This window comes from Canis lupus, chromosome 24 (genome assembly GCF_003254725.2).
Source record: "Canis lupus dingo isolate Sandy chromosome 24, ASM325472v2, whole genome shotgun sequence".
Classification (NCBI taxonomy): domain Eukaryota; kingdom Metazoa; phylum Chordata; class Mammalia; order Carnivora; family Canidae; genus Canis; species Canis lupus.
The window spans coordinates 14341453-14357549 of record NC_064266.1 but is presented as its reverse complement, the minus strand read 5'-3'; the positions used below and the strand labels follow the sequence as shown (position 1 = coordinate 14357549).

Below are 16097 nucleotides of genomic sequence, written 5' to 3'. Positions count from 1 at the left end.
GCCTCTCTGTATGTCTCTCATGAATAAATAAAATCTTAAAAGAAAGAAGAAGAAGAAGCAATCTCATGCTCTCAAAAAACTGCCCAATAGCTTAAATTCTGGTGTGAGATACTAGGAATCATACCATTTGATGTTGGTCTTCAATGTAGTAAGAGTCTAATTTTTTACCAGCTGTTTTTGATTGATGAAGTTTGTCTTTAAGTGATTTCAACACTGAATCTATCACTTTTTGGAAAATTTTTAGATATAAGTTACCTGTTTGTATATATATGTATGCGTATATACAAAGAAGGTCCATAATCCTTTTATATCTGTGTATGTCGGTACGTGTGTATGTGCGTGTCTCTGCATACATGACATGTGTCAGTTGTGTTTGCAGAAAGAGTGTGTCCACTGAATTTTCATGACAGTAAAAGAATGTCCAAAACATAAAGTTGAACTGAAATAGATTGAAAATAAAAGTGAGAATTGATTCTTTTTTATTCCAATGAAGCAAAGAGGTATTCTCTTCCAAATGTTTAATGATGTAATTTGGACAAAGTTTTAGTGAACTGTCCTTTCTTCTTATATCTCCTTAGTTTTGTTTCTTCTCAGTAAAAATGAATGAAATAATGGATGAAAACAAATAACTGGATCAGACTCTAAAGTGAAACAGATCTTGGTTCGCACCCCATCCTGATCATGGAGCAGCCCTAGACTTTGGTTAAGGGCATCCTTGTCCTCCACTGTCAAATGAGGAGAATGATAAATGATAATTGCCTCATAGGTCTATTGTGAGGATAAATGATCGGGATATAAAGTCCAGCATCTGGTGCATAAAAGGCACTCATTTCAGAAAAAAAATAAAAGTTCCATTTAAAGCAAGTCTCATGCTTTTCCTGGATTTAGGTAAAATTGAGAATAAGGGGGATATTTTCCTCATAGGTATGCTGAAATGTATATCTACTCGGTCACCTAGTACAACACATAAATATATAAATCAATAAAGCTTTCAAAAATACATCATTTGGGTCTGGAGCAAAGGAAATGACAATTTTTCTTGCTGAATGGTCTTTCACTCAATGTTAAGGTCGATCACTTAATCTCGGAAAATCCAGAAAATTCAACAGCGAAAGCTCTCACCTACACCCTAATTCAGTTCTTTGGGGTCTGTATGGCTCTTTGTGTTACTCTGCAATCTGTTCCACCTGCATCTTAATAGGTGGTCAAGTCATAGCTGAGTCCCCAAACTTCACTTTGGAATGTTCTGGCCTTTTAGGCTCAAAAAGAAAGTGTTTAGATTTAATGGTTTTATGGCCCATCAAATCCTGTGTGGTAGCCTCTAATTGCATCCACGGGCAGGAATTTCTTTTAAAATCTTTTTTTTTTTTCTGACAGTTTACTAAGAATTTGCTAATATGCTGAGCATTCCTGGAACGCGTTAGGTGGGTTTTAATTTTTCTCTATTTGAGGTCCCGGCACTCCCTCATGTGGCGCTTGAGCACATAACAGTCAAGAGGCAAAGGGATGAATTAACATTTAATCTCTTCTCTTTCCCCTTGATTTCTCATGTTTATTTTTTTTATTATTATTTCTCATGTTTAAATGAAACAAAAAGCTAATGTTGTTCCATGGAGGCTGAAATAAAATTTCATTTCAGCCACAGTGCCTAAAACCAAAGAGATTTCCATGATAATGTCCTAAAAGCCTCTGTGGTATAATAAGCATTTCATGTGTTCTTTGAGAAGTCAGAGATGCTTTACTTCTCTTGCAAGATGAATATTTCACCTAATGAGATTGCCTTCTTTATACAACCCTAGCATTTATGTTTATCATTGATATTTCCTTCACTACATTAAGTATTTGTAGAAATGATTCTGTAGTCATCCCTGAAGCTTGTAAGAAAAATAAAATTTAAATTAAAAACAATCTAATAGGGTTTCAAATGGATGTGCCATTATAAGTAGAGGCATTTATATGGCTCTGAATATATTATAACAATTGTCAATTATTAAATTTTTAACTAAATCATCCAGTGTAATAAATGTCTTATTCATAACACGATGCATGACAAACTGCTCTCCACTCAGCATTTCTCGGTTAGTTTCTCTCCATCTTAAAAGACTTTTAGGGTGGGGTGCAGAGGGAGAGAGAATTTCAAGCAGACTCCCTGATGAGCATGGAGCCCAATACAGGCTCGAGTAGAGTCTCCATCCCATGACCCCAAGATTATGACCTGAGCTGAAACCAAGAGTCAGATTCTTCACCCACTGAGCTACCCAGGTACCCCGACTTTTAGGAGTTTTAATTTTTGTTTAAAATTCAAGCCCTTTTATTTATGCTCCTACATTTTGCTCAAAGCTCATATTTTTTAATGAGTTTCACATTCTGTAGCTTATTCCATCCTCTCAAAACCAACGGGATAAAACCATAAAAACATAGAATGTTTGCAGTTAATATTCTAAGACTATTATAACATAGAACTTGCCTTAGGGTTCTTGTGGCAGTTAATGATACTTGGAAATATCAGTCACTGACCATGATCTTATAAGCAGCATTGCACATGGGATTACTAACCGGGAACAAGATATTTGTCCTCTGCAAGCCTCAGTTTCCGAAGCGCAGGAGTCGGTAAAAAATCCTTAGGGCTTTGGACTCATGTTTTATGGAGGATAAGAGATAGATGAGTTAATAAATGCAAATTGCCTGGCACACATTGCCAGATAAATGTTGGCTATCGTCATGTTTCACGACAGTTTATTTGTGTGGCATTTATTAAACATCTATTTGCATTTTCAGCAAGAACCAGAAATAAATATGTGTGCTTGGTTCTGTCTATCCCAAGCATGCAGAATATGAGAAATGAATATCAAAGACATACAAATGCTCATCCCACCATCTGTACTCTCCAGGGCTGGTCTGGTAGGCAAGAGGTAGAAGAAAGGGGTGGGATTTCAGGAGGGCAGTTCTCTACCTTTAATGGGTTCTCTGGTTTTGTTTTCTGGAGTTTTCTCATCGAGGAGATTTTGTCTTCGTTAGCCTTGCTTCCATTAGCAGAACTTTCTGTAAAGAACTGTCCTGTCGAACCCCAACAGGCAAGACAAGTAACTCATTGCTCAGTGACGCCCCTAACTTCCCTGAGAGTGGAACAATCCTGACCTTGGGAGGTGGCAAGCAAACCACTGATCTTGCTTAAGCAGCTGACTTTATCAGTGAGGAAACGTAATCCTGCTAGAAAGTGAAAATGACCTGCCATAGAAGTGAAACTAGTTAGTGGTGAATTTCCACATAAATCAGATGTCCCAGCCCGACAGCCCAGGGGACACTTGGAGCCCACAAAATTATTTGCTTTGGCCCACACATTATTGCCCCAAACTGTGTTTTAGGGAATTTTTGATTTATTTGCCAACATTTAAAAACCAGGAGATTACACATAAAAATCAAGGCTTCTGGCTTCTCTTAAAATTTTTGAAGATTTGGCAACCCCACATCCTCATTCCCGTGGGGCACTAGTTAGCTGGCACTAAAATGTGGCTGCCTCCTTCCGTGGGGTTTGCTAATCTCCACCACTGAGCTGGCATTGTTGTTTTCTTAACTTCATCCCTCTTTGGATATTTATGTTACCAGTCTGACCCTCAAAGCCATTTCTCAGGTTCCTGCATAAAGCTTAAAACAAAAATATCTTTAGCAGAGTAGAAAGGGCAACTTTCACTCCCATTGAAGTGTAAACTGCTTGTACTTTCCTGAAGGTCGGTTTTTTAATATGTGGAGGGGATTTTGGGGACCCCAAAGGGCAAACAACAAGTGTGCCTCATTTTGGGAAGCTTTTCCTAGCATTATTCTCAGGTGATTCTCAAAGGACCCTCCTAGAAGTAAGAGCTCATTCAACTAAAGTTGCCAGAGATAGCAAATATACATAGAGGACAACCCAGCTACAAATGATTCGTTATTTATCTGAAATTCAAATGTAACTGGCTTCCTGTGTTTTATTTGGCAATCTAATATTCATTGCCATTTTGAATATGAAGCAAGAACGGCCCCACTGGTCACTCTTCAACCACAAAGCTATCTAAGAAGACAAGCTCTGTTCTCGGGCCCAGTTCACACTGGAGATGTACTCCAGAGTGATGTAAAGAAAGTCCAAAAGAACCTTGAAGCAGGGTTCTGTAAAGTCTGGAGAGCCAACTGAGAAGGCAAGACTGTGGTACTGTGGCAGCTTCCAGAACTTTCTGGATGTCCATTCTAATTATTCAAGCCTGACCATTCCCTGGGAATTTGAGCGGCCCTCACCTTGGGTTACATTCTTCCAGAAGCCAAAAATGAGAAAAAGATATGAGTACAAGTCTTATTTGGGAATAATCACAAGGAGAGTTGATGAAGTAGGAAACTGAGAGGATAGGAAGGCAGTCAACCAAGGGTGTGTTAATGGGCAGGAAGCACTCAATCCTCTTATCCATCAGCTCCTGTTGTCAGAGAAAATGCCAGGCAAAAAGTTGCAGGTTCTGATAGAAATTATACGTAACAGGGGGATATATCCTGAGTACCAACAGCATCCGATCCAGGCACACATGCTCTTTTTCCTTCCAAATAACCTATCCATCCCACAACCAAAGCATACCAACAAGGGAGTACTCCTGGTTATGAGCTGATCACCACCAGCTTTCAGGGTTAATGTAAATGTTTAGTAGACCATCCATCCATACATGGTAATTAGATCATAGAAGAAAACCTCAGGAATGTTGAAATCCTTAAAAGAGGTTTCTACTACAAATCTCGATATAAACTATGTTATCCCTGCCCTCATAGGAACCCGATCCAGGGACTTGGATTCTGAAGGGCATTGTGTGTGACCTTTCATTGCCAGTTCCTCTATGCCCCCAGTGTCACCACACAGTTTGTGTTCTCATTGTTCAACCCTGTCCCAATACATGTATCCTACTGTCCTGGGGAAGCCTGTTTTGCATACACCTAAAGTGATAAATCAATCACTCTTAGGGAATTGTAATTGACAGATAAATGGGCTTCCCCTCATGACATTTTATGGGATTTTCTGGAAATTAAAAGCAGCACCAGGTGGTTAGGAGCCAAGATTCTGGAGCCAGACTGCCTAGCTCTGACTCCCATGTCTGTCAAGGATGAGCTGTGTGATCTTGGGCAAGTTATTCATCTGCTTGATATTTCAGTCTCCCATGTGTAAAATGGGCTTAAGATAGTACTATATCTTTGGGCTGCTCCAAGGATTTGATGCTTTAATGCTCGCAATGTACTTAGAATAGCACTTGGAACATGGTAATTGCTTTGTAAGTATTTGATGAATTAATCTAAAGGAATACTCTAACGGGTACTTAATAATGCCTCCTGGTTAAGTGTTGGGAGGAAATAATGTTGCACAAAATGGTCCTATCAAGACCATCAAATTATAGTTTCTAAGCAAGCTTCCTTCTCATTTTTCTTTTCATCCTATCCCTACCAAAAATAAGGAGCACTGATCTTGGAACCACCAGAAGGGAGGGGGAGAGTAAGTCCTGTCATTTATTCATCAAGAACACTGTGGGGCACCTGGGTGGCTCAGTGATAGAGCACCTGCCTTCAGCTCAGGGCATGATCCTGGAGTCCTGGGATGGAGTCCCGTCTCAGGCTTCCCACAGGGAGCCTGCTTCTCCCTCTGCCTATATCCCTGCCTCTCTCTCTCTTTCTCTGTCTCTCATGAATAAGTAAATAAAATCTTAAAAAAAAAAAAAAAAGAAAGAAAGAAAAAACTGCTTCCTCTGGAGCTCTCGCTGTTTGCCCACAGAATGAGCATAGCAGCACCTGTCAAATATTGCATAAAGGAATGCATACATATACAGGCAATCCCTGCGGTTTGTTGCTGTTGTTTTAACAAAGTGAGCTCTGCATATTGCCTTCTTTTACTTACTCTTCCTTACTGCCAGTCTTTTCATGGTCCCTTCTCCATCTTTTGCTTGTTTTTGTTTTGTTTTGTTTTGTTTTGTTGTTGTTGTTGTTGTTGTTCCTGTCTTACAAAATAGTTCAAAGGGACTTTTGTAAGGATGGACCCAAAATAAGAAGAATATAAAGCCAAGGGTAACCCCATCACTCATAAATAAACACATGTAATATGTAGTCTGCATTCTTTGTCTTAAAAAGTAAATGTATTTTAGGGCTTTGCTATTGTTTGTAACTGTTTTTAAAAAAACAAACTGCAACATCTTTCCATACCACTACACTCTTTCTCTGATATCATGATAAAAATGTATACCATTTCTTTTTCTTTTTTTTAAGATTTTATTTATTTATTCATGAGAGACACAGAGAGAGAGAAAGAGAGAGGCAGAGACACAGGCAAAGGGAGAAGCAAGCTCCCTGCAGGGAGCCTCATACAGGACTTGATCCCAGGACACCAGGATCACGACTTGAGCCAAAATCAGATGCTCAACCACTGTGCCACTGAGGGGTCCCAAATTTATCCCATATCTAATGCACCTTGTTTTTTACAATCAATCTCTGATTATGGGACATTTGGGGTTGTTTTGTTTTTTCTAATTTTTTTCCTACTAAAAATAACAAAGGCATGAGAATCCTTGCAGAGACGTCATTCTTCAAAGTCATAATTATTTCCTTGGAATTCCTAGAAGAGGACTTAGAGCATAACATGGAATTCATACTTTCAAAGCTTTGATAAACAATTGTCAAATAATTTTCTAGAAATACGGTCCACTTAATGCTCTTCCTACCGGTACTTGAAAATGCACATTGTCCTTCCACCCTTATCACATTTTATAGTCTGAAAATAATAACTTGATATTCAAAAAATAAAATATATAGTATAATTTATTTGATAACATGGTATATTGAATACTTTTCATGTGTTTATAGGCCAGTTTCATGTGTCCATTTATGAATTTTCTATTTGTCTTTTTCCACTTAGGTCTTTTCATCTATTTTGGGTTAGATATTATTTCCTTATTCAAGTATAAGGGCTCTTCACATGGAAAGATCATTAATGCTTTGCAGCCTCATAATTTTTCAATTTGTTTTGTTTACCACTTGTTTTTTCAATTTTTGTAAAACATGCATGTTTTGTAGAAACAGCATGGACGTTTCTGCATTTTGTGTTGATTTGTTGGCTTTTGTCTTAATGGTTTTTGTCTATGGCATGTTTGGGAAGGCTTCTCTTACCCCAACTGTGAATAGAAAGATACTGGTTTCCTTCTTTTTTTTTTCCCATTCTCTCTGGCCATATTTCAGGATTACCACAGACAAATGCCCAGGCCTCAAGGCCACTTCTCTGTGTGTGGTCCTAGAATTCAAAAAAGTTCTGGACTCTAACCTAAGCCTGTCTCAACCTCACCGTGTCATGCCATTATCCCTGGCAGAGTTATATGGCAAACGTTTCAAGAAGGGAAGTAAATCCATAAGATCTGTAACGCTTAGAACTGAAATGCTTTAAAATAGTATTTAGTTCCTGCTCTTTGAGCCTGAATTTCCTGCCCTGCTTAGCATCAAAAGAAGCCAGATAGAATTCATCACCAACTTTTATATGAGTTTCTGAAGCAGGGTGGGGAGATTTATCACTGTGCATACCTTTTCAAATGTTCATAGTTGCCAGGGGACTGGGGAGTTAATAAATTAGCCCTAATAAGGAATTTCTTTGCATCATATTTGAATTTCTCATCTCTCTCTCTCCTAAGGCAGCTAGAAATGCTTTATTGGGAGTATAACCCATTTGTAAAACAGAATCGTGGTCCCAAACCATGACAGAAAACTCAACCATCCGGGTCTCTGCATTTGCTGTTTCCCTGTGAGGATCACGTGGTTTGGGGAAGCAGGGAGGCCTTTGAAATGAGGTAGCTATTAGATTGAATCCCATCTCTGCCACTACTTAGCTAATAAAACTGAGGAACCAAAGAATATCTTGCCTAGGGTCATAGAGGAGCAGAATGTGCAACAACTGGTATTTTGATGGCAGAGTCAATGAGCTTAATTTTCGTGAGTGTGAAAATATCCGGGGAAGTGTTTGCTTGACGCATACAGAGAAAGGAATCACTAAATGTTAGTCTTCTTCTGTTCCTTTGGTGAGGACTTGCTACCTACCTCGCACAGTTGCGAGCTCCCCATCCACGTGAGCCATGCACTGCATGGCAGTAGCCCCAACACATATTGGCATGCTGACTCTCTGACCCAAAACAGAAGTCGACAGGTCTATCTCAGCAACATTCCGGAGCATCCGCGGATACAGCTTCCATCTAGAATTTTAAAAAGAAAAAAAAAATTAGAATTTTAAAATCATAACTAAAACTTTGACATTACAGTTTAATTAAAAAGATAAAATCTACTTCTAGTTTTCCCATCTGGCAAATTACTTTACAAAGTTAAAGGGAAGGGGCAGTGTTAGTGTTTGTTAAGATGGCAAGTTAGCAATAAGATAATAATGAATTTCACAAGCTGTTGTTCTCAGTGATGTGTAATTAACATATGGTAGGATTTACCCTTGGGAGCTTTGACAAAAGCACACAGTTGTGTAACTGCGAGACAATCAAGAACAGTTCACCATCTTGAAAAATTTCTCCATTTCCTTTTGTACTGAAACCAATCCCCTAACAACCACTGATATGTTTTCTGTCAGTATAGTTTTACTTTGCAAGAATATACAAAAGGAATCATATGTAATGTAGCCTTTGAGTCTGGCTTTTTTCACTAAAGCATAGGGCTTTTGAGATTCATCCATGTTGTCAAGTGCATCCATAATCTGTTCATCTTGGTTGATGAATAGTATTCTACTGTCCCAGTCGGTTTGCCCATTCCCCATCTAAGAGACACTGGGAATGCTTCCAATTTGAAGCAATTATTAATAAAGCCACCATAAACATTCACGTAAATGTTTTTGTGTGAACATAGCTTTCATTTCACTTCCTCCAAATCATTTTGATAGACAAAAACATAGAAGGCAGATTATAATTTATGAAGAGAGGTTATACTATGTCCAATTTGTCTTTTACTTTTATAACATACAATAACTTTGGATACTTACTTTTAAAATTATAATGTGGTTTCTTTGAAATCCTTAAACTGATGTCCGTATTCATTGAAGTATGGTGAGAGGGAATATAATTTTTCTTAGTTTAATTGAGCATTTTCCTCCAAAAGGTTATTCACCAGGAACTGGAGTTTAGTTTAAAGATTTTTTGACTCCTGAACATGATCTAAAATGACTCTTCCTGCAATTCTCTCGTGTTGCAATGAAAATCATCAATAAACCAAGAAGCGAAACTTTAGAGTAAAATTTACAGGAGAACAAGTTCTCTTTCCCTCTTAGCAGAATTTATGTTGTCCTATTTGTTTGGGATTATTTTTCTCATTAGTAACTGATGAGAATGGAAGAAAGTACAGACCTGTTTATAATGAGCTTTAAGAAAATAAACATGTGAAAAAAAAAAAGAAAATAAACATGTGGATAAGGCACTCATACACACCTAACCAGCACTCACCTTTCATTACCTAGATTGAACTCTGCTTCCAGAGAGTTCAAGATTTTTAGTTATTATAGTGAAGCATGATTTAGAAATGGAGTAACCAAAACAAATTGGACCTCCGAAGTCTTAACTGAAGCCTACCTCATGTAGCGGAAGAAGAAATTCTGCCTTCTGTTGCTTTGGGTCTGTAATCTAACCCTTCCTCACATACTAAAGTAAAAACATGCAGCCCTTGAAAAGCATAATAAAGAAGTTTTACTGTGCGATTTCTCTGCAATTCCTTTGAACATCATAATCGTCATTATTTTCAGTCACACCACATGCTTTGCTGCTGGAAGTCCTTTCTTTTGGACTGACCCTCACAGCACGCTTCTTTGATCTGCATTTTGAGAGGGGAAGGCAGAAGCCTTGAAGAGAGCTTTTATTACCAATCATCTCTAAGTGTATTATTACAATGAGAGAAAAAGATTTTAATAGCACCCGTTGGCATGGTGGCCTTGGAAGGCATTAATATTTACTTAGAGCTGAGGAAACAATGAAAGCTTTTATGAAGAGCACACACAAAGCTGCAGGGCATGAGCCGTGTGTGTGTGTGTGTGTGTGTGTGTGTGTGTGTGTGTGTGTGTGAGAAAAGACATTGCTAAATGTTCAGTTCCTACATAGAAGGCAAAGCTCAATCCTTCCATCTCCAGGCAGTAGCTTTACTCTTGTCCACGTGGTGGCGCAGGTCCCTTTGATAACCGTGTGTTCCCCCTCCCCGGCCTTCCCCTAGGCACACTACTTTCCCTTCTGAGGGTGACATTACAGACACTCACCAACCAGTGCACAAAATGCAATCCTCACACATAATTAGGTAAGATCACTGGAGCGGAAAGCGTATGTTCTCTAAGAAGTTCTCCACATTTTGGTATTTTTCAGAAGGGCAATTACAGCTAACCTTGTCACGTAGTTCTAAGAGCTTTCCAAGTCTCACCTGACCCCACCCCCAGTTTAAGTGATTTTTCCACAATCTTACATAAAATCACAGCTGACTGTAACCTTGGACTGTGCTCTTATAGGACCTCCACTTTGGAAAAAGGATATGAAGATCGACAAAACAATTGAACCAATGGAATAATAAACCTCTTTCAAAGGACGGAAAATAAGATGCCTGAACAAAGGAAGTGGGGTAGAGGGCGGATCCTTTCACAGGGTTTTTGACTCATACCTCACATCCAACAAACGCCTCACATTTAATTTACAAAATAATCCAGGGATGTACACACGCCCCATGATGGGATACTCTATTTGAAGGACACTTAACACCCAGCTTTAAAGCCATGTGCTGCTACTGAATCCCATCAATTGAACACAGTGAATTAATGTTTTATAAGTCCTGTAAGATGATCTCACTGCATTCCAATTTCTCCACATAATATTTTACACTCAGCATTTAAATCAAGTAAAATATATGTAAATATGCATATAAAATATACAAAATAGCACAGATTTTGTAATCTTATTTTTTACCCTTCATTCTTAATATTTGTGATATCTTGAAAACAGTTAACTGGATCACTCTTAACCTCTGAGGCATTGCAATAAAGAAATAAGGAGGGCAGGAATCTAAGTCTGAAGAAAACACTGCATACTAAGCATATTTAAATAGTCAAGCCTGTTTTTAAATGCCTTGGTGTGTAATGGGTTTCAGAAAGCCTATGAACCTCCTGAAAGGGTGTGTAGTTGTGCTTGTGTGTGTGCACGCATGGGTGTGCATGTGTAGGTTTGCTAACACCTATCTAGATAAAGAAGGAGAGATAGAGATAGGGAGTGGAGCAGAAAGGGAGGATGGTGGGGCAGCCCTGCTGGCTCAGTGGTTTAGAGGCGCCTTCAGCCCAGGGCATGATCCTGGGGATCCCGGATCGAGTCCCCCTGCTTCTCCCTCTGCCTGTATCTGTGCTTTTCTCTCTGCGTGTCTCTCATGAATAGATAAATAAAATCTTTTTTAAAAAAGGAGGAAGAAGAAGAGAATAGGAGAAAACAAATGGGATAGATGTGAGACCTCTTTCTACATGAATCGTCGAAAATAAGAGGCAATTAGCTAATTTGCAAAATGCAAAAGCAGAAAGCAGCTTCCTCACATGTAGAAACCAGCTGCGTGATCCTGTGGCATTTACACCTATGAGAAGAATACTTAAAATGCTGCAGGTGAGTTTATACTGCTCAAATATTTAAGTGAGAGAATGCTATCACTTTTTCATCTGTTCTTTAAAAAGAAAATCATGCAGGGATCCCTGGGTGGCTCAACAGTTCAGCACTGCCTTCCGCCCAGAGCGTGATCCTGGAGTCACGGGATCGAGTCCCACATCGGGCTCTTTGGATAGAGCCTGTTTCTCCCTCTGCCTGTGTCTCTCTACCTCTCTCTCTTTCTGTGTCTCTCATGAATAAATAAATTTTTTAAAAAAGAAAAAGAAAATCATGCAATTTTCAGTGTCAATAAGTGACACACAGGGAAAAAAAGGAGGAGCTTCATTTTCCTTTTTAAAAAAAAAAGATTTTTCTTTATTTGACAGAAGGAGTGAGAGAGCACAAGCAGGGGAAAGGGCAGAGGGAGAGGAAGAAGCAGGCTCTCTGCTGAGTAGGGAGCTCTACGTGGGGCTCAATCCCAGGACCCTGGAATGATAACCCAAGCCAAAGTCAGATACTTAACTGACTGAGCCACCCAGGCACCCCAGACGCTTCATTTTCTAATATCATCAAGACTTCTAAATGCCCAAATTGTAGAATTAGTTTCTACCAATGAGAATTTCACAAGAAGCCACAAAATGCAGACCATGGTTGAGAAAGATACGCTGAGTTCATGTGCAAGAGAAACAATGTACATTGGGTTTTTTGTTGTCTTTTTTAAAAAATATTTTATTATTTATTTATTCATGAGAGAGACGCACACACAGAGAGGCAGAGATATAGGCAGAGGGAGAAGCAGGCTCCTTGCCGGAAGCCCGATGTAGGACTCCATCCGGGAACTCCATCTCAGGACTCCAGGATCAAGGCCCTGAGCAAAAGGTAGACGCTCAACCACTAGGCCACCCAAGTATCCCTGTTTTTGTTTTTTTTTTAGTTAACCCCAATCAAGTCAGGCCATGCAAAATGTAGTACGCTGACATCTGCTGTTCACATCATGTTTATAATAGGAAATCATGCTCTTCAGTGTGGTTCCATCCATTTGACTTTATTTGTCCTTTGGTATTTTATTTTATTTTGGCCACAGTAACATCAGAGTCCCAAGCCATACCCCAGAAATGTTTATAAGCAACTGCGAGGTCACCTAAGTGAGCCATGTCCCCAGAACTTCAAACTGTGGTTGTCAGAGCTGAGTATAGAGAGATAATAGATAGCTGTCACTGTGAATGACCTTTTGTTGTGCTTGTGGGAGGAGGAGGTGTATCAATTTCGTAAATGTCTTTAAAATGCCCTGACACTGTGTCACAGCAGGTTATCTGAGGTTTGGTTGTTTTGCAGTCTTCATTTGAATCAGAATGAGAGAGTTCAGATTGATTGGCTTCATCCCATCAACCCAAAGCCACTGGGACCCTGGCAGAAAATCTGTTCTTAGTTCCACGTGATCGACTCAATGACAGAAGGTGAGGAATGAAGGGTCACCCAGCAAGTTACCCAACAAAAGAGAAATTGAAGTGTTGGATAGGCGATGGGCCCTGACATTTGTTGCAATATAAAAACTCCTCCCATAGTTGATAATAGCATCAGCCAAACTCCAGAGAAAGTTGATTAAATGCACATTTTTTTTCCCTCTTGAACTGAACAAAAGAGAAAGATCAAGTATCATGGAAAGGATGGCATTGCAAGCTCATTCTCATTATCTATGCTCTGTCTTGAAGGTACTTAGTGCATGCAGAGGCTGAGAATAGTCACTAGAGTACCATGTGATCCACACAAGCATGAGGCACTCCTCCCATCTACAAGTTGGAAGTCAACACTGTCTTCTATGTCTCACAAAGTTTCTAGAATTTCCAGGGTTGCAGAGGTGTCTGCATTTGCTGTACCCCTTTGCTCCCTCTTTAAGGTCTCAACTGGACCAGTTATTTGGGGTACATTTTGCATCAGTTCAAACCACCAGCATTATGGAGGTCAAAGATTGATGTCCATCCATTGGAATGTAAGCTCCCATGAATAGGAACTTTGTCTGTCTGGTTCATTGCTTTATCTTCAGCATGTAGGACAGAGTTGAGCCCACAGAGATTTGTAGTAAGTGTGAGATAATGAATTAAGTAGCATGAGGTGAAGGGGGCTAAAGGGTGGGTCAGGAATTAGGAGGTGATCTGAGCTTTATGACCTGAGAAATTCTGAGACACCAGCCTGTCAAGGGCCTGATAGTTCCCTAGTTAGGGTAAAGTGCTCTTTTCAGGAGACTACTGAGAGGTAAGCTGCATTACCTGGTGAATAGAATTGCTATGGGCTTACGGAAGGACATCTTCCAGGAGCAGAAGCCTTTGAAGAGGCCCAAAATGCAAAATAAGTGAAAAAGATCATACAGAATTTTAAGACCCAGGATCCCTGGGTGGCGCAGGGGTTTGGCGCCTGACTTTGGCCCGGGGCGTGATCCTGGAGACCCCGGATCGAATCCCACGTCGGGCTCCCGGTGCATGGAGCCTGCTTCTCCCTCTGCCTATGTCTCTGCCTCTCTCTCTCTCTCTCTCTGTGTGACTATCATAAATAAATAAAAATTAAAAAAAAAAAAAGAATTTTAAGACCCTCCATTCTTAACCAACATTTCCTTTACAACTTTTCTGCATTTGTGAAGCTCGTGTAGGTTCCTGAGAAGATCTGAGACAAAGTCAAGGCTTACAGAAGTTTGGGGTAGGTCCCATCCTTCACCCCATTCTCAGATTCCTGGGGATACATCAATGCTGCTTACCGGGAACCACCTTGGTCAGAATAATCTCATCTCTCCTAATTCATACAGAGAAATGTGATTTTTGAGAGATTTCTCTCTACACTGAGGAAGCCTAGAAGGAAGGTAGAGTCTTTCCTCTGGGATATTTCCTCCTCCTCCTCCTCCACCTCCTCCTCCTCCTTTTCTTCTTCTTCTTCTTCTTCTTCTTCTTCTTCTTCTTCTTCTTCTTCTTCTTCTTCTCTCCTTCTCTCCTTCTCCTTCTCCTTCTCCTTCTCCTTCTCCTTCTCCTTCTCCTTCTCCTTCTTCTTCTTCTTCTTCTTCTTCTTCTTCTTCTTCTCAATTTACCGCCATCAATGAACACCCACAATATTCACTGACTTTACAGAAGGCTAGAATGTAAGATGGATGAGCCTGAAAAGTATAGTGGGATCGAGGGCTCTCCACCCCTACTCCAGCAAATAAACCATTCTGTAACTGCTGAGAGAAAAACACTCCTTGAAAGTTATTTTGTTCCTTGCATTTACAAGGAACAAAACAGAAAACATAAACCATGACACCCACCATGTTGTGCTTTGAAATATGAAAGGCAGGGAAAACTAATTTGGGAATAGAGGCAGGCGAAGCACTCTGGATGAGGGATGAAATAGCCAAGTTGAAAGATTAATGCCATAGAGACAAATTGAAATCTAAAGTGAAAGTTCAGACAACAGTAATCAAACTGAGTGATAACGGAAAGCCAGCAGGATGGGAATATTTGAGGCAACAGTCCGATCTGGTTCAACCAGATAAGATGGCTATCTTGCACTTAATGCTGTTTCCTGCACCATGAGCGATGACCCTCCCTGTCATACCCAGAGAAAAAGAAAAGGGAGTCATCAGAATGCATCACCGTTTTTATACACAGTTAAATTATATATCCACGGAATTTGGTGTGAGGAAAATTAGTGTTGGTTTTTTCAGTCAGTTGTCTGAGATTCCCAGTCTTGGGATGTTTTTAAACAATTTAATAGGCTAAGACTTCTCATGGCCCCAAGAGTTTTTGCCTCTTTACAAGGCATGTATCTAGACAAATAATTTCACATCATCAACGTTAAAACTTAGAGATCTTATTTTGGTAGGATATTTTCATGTAATTTTAAAACACGATTGAACAAGAAGTAAATTTTCTTACCTGGAAAATGCTGCAATATTATCAGCCAATGTTTCCTGATCATTTGCCCCGGACCTGTAATAGTCATATATCGACTTCTGAAGTACTGATTTTGCATTTTGTTCATAATCACTGATACAAACTAACCGCGTAAACATTTTCACAGGTTATTGTGACCCCAGGTTTGGGTTTTTTTTTTTTCCCTGTTCATAGCCTTCTACATTTTGATAATTCCACTAGCTGTCAATTATTAATAGACTTTTTCCAAAGTTCAGATTTACTTCTCTGTTGCTTACATTAAGTGAGTAAATATATGCTTAGATTTTGCAATTTCACTTGCAGTCGTCTGCCAAAGAACAGCAACACCTAAGCTATGAGAAGTTGGGGTTGGGGAGGCAGTTGAAGCAGATTAGTTGTCCCATCAAAAATTAAGGACCTAGAGAAATACTTGCATGAATCCACACTTGGCTTGGTTCTGGCTAAGGCTGCTTGTTCCACACGGTATGTGCGTTTACTCTTTGCTTGGAACCCAGAACAGGCTGGGCTGCCCATTCATTTTTCTTCCACATTCACCATGAGCATATCATTTGACAAAGGGCTT

General features: G+C 39.6%; 1 protein-coding gene across 1 annotated transcript in view; it reads right to left on the bottom strand.

Moving 5' to 3' along the window:
• Positions 1-15727, bottom strand: part of HAO1 (hydroxyacid oxidase 1) — a 48314-nt gene extending 32587 nt beyond the window's left edge. Inside the window, exons 1-2 of the mRNA XM_025469340.3 lie at positions 15518-15727; positions 8074-8225 (exon numbers count right to left, since the gene is read on the bottom strand). Of these exons, the coding sequence (XP_025325125.1) occupies positions 8074-8225; positions 15518-15654 (289 nt within the window). The 5' untranslated portion in view covers positions 15655-15727. The remainder of the gene's footprint in view (positions 1-8073; positions 8226-15517) is intronic.
• Positions 15728-16097: the final 370 nt, after the last annotated feature.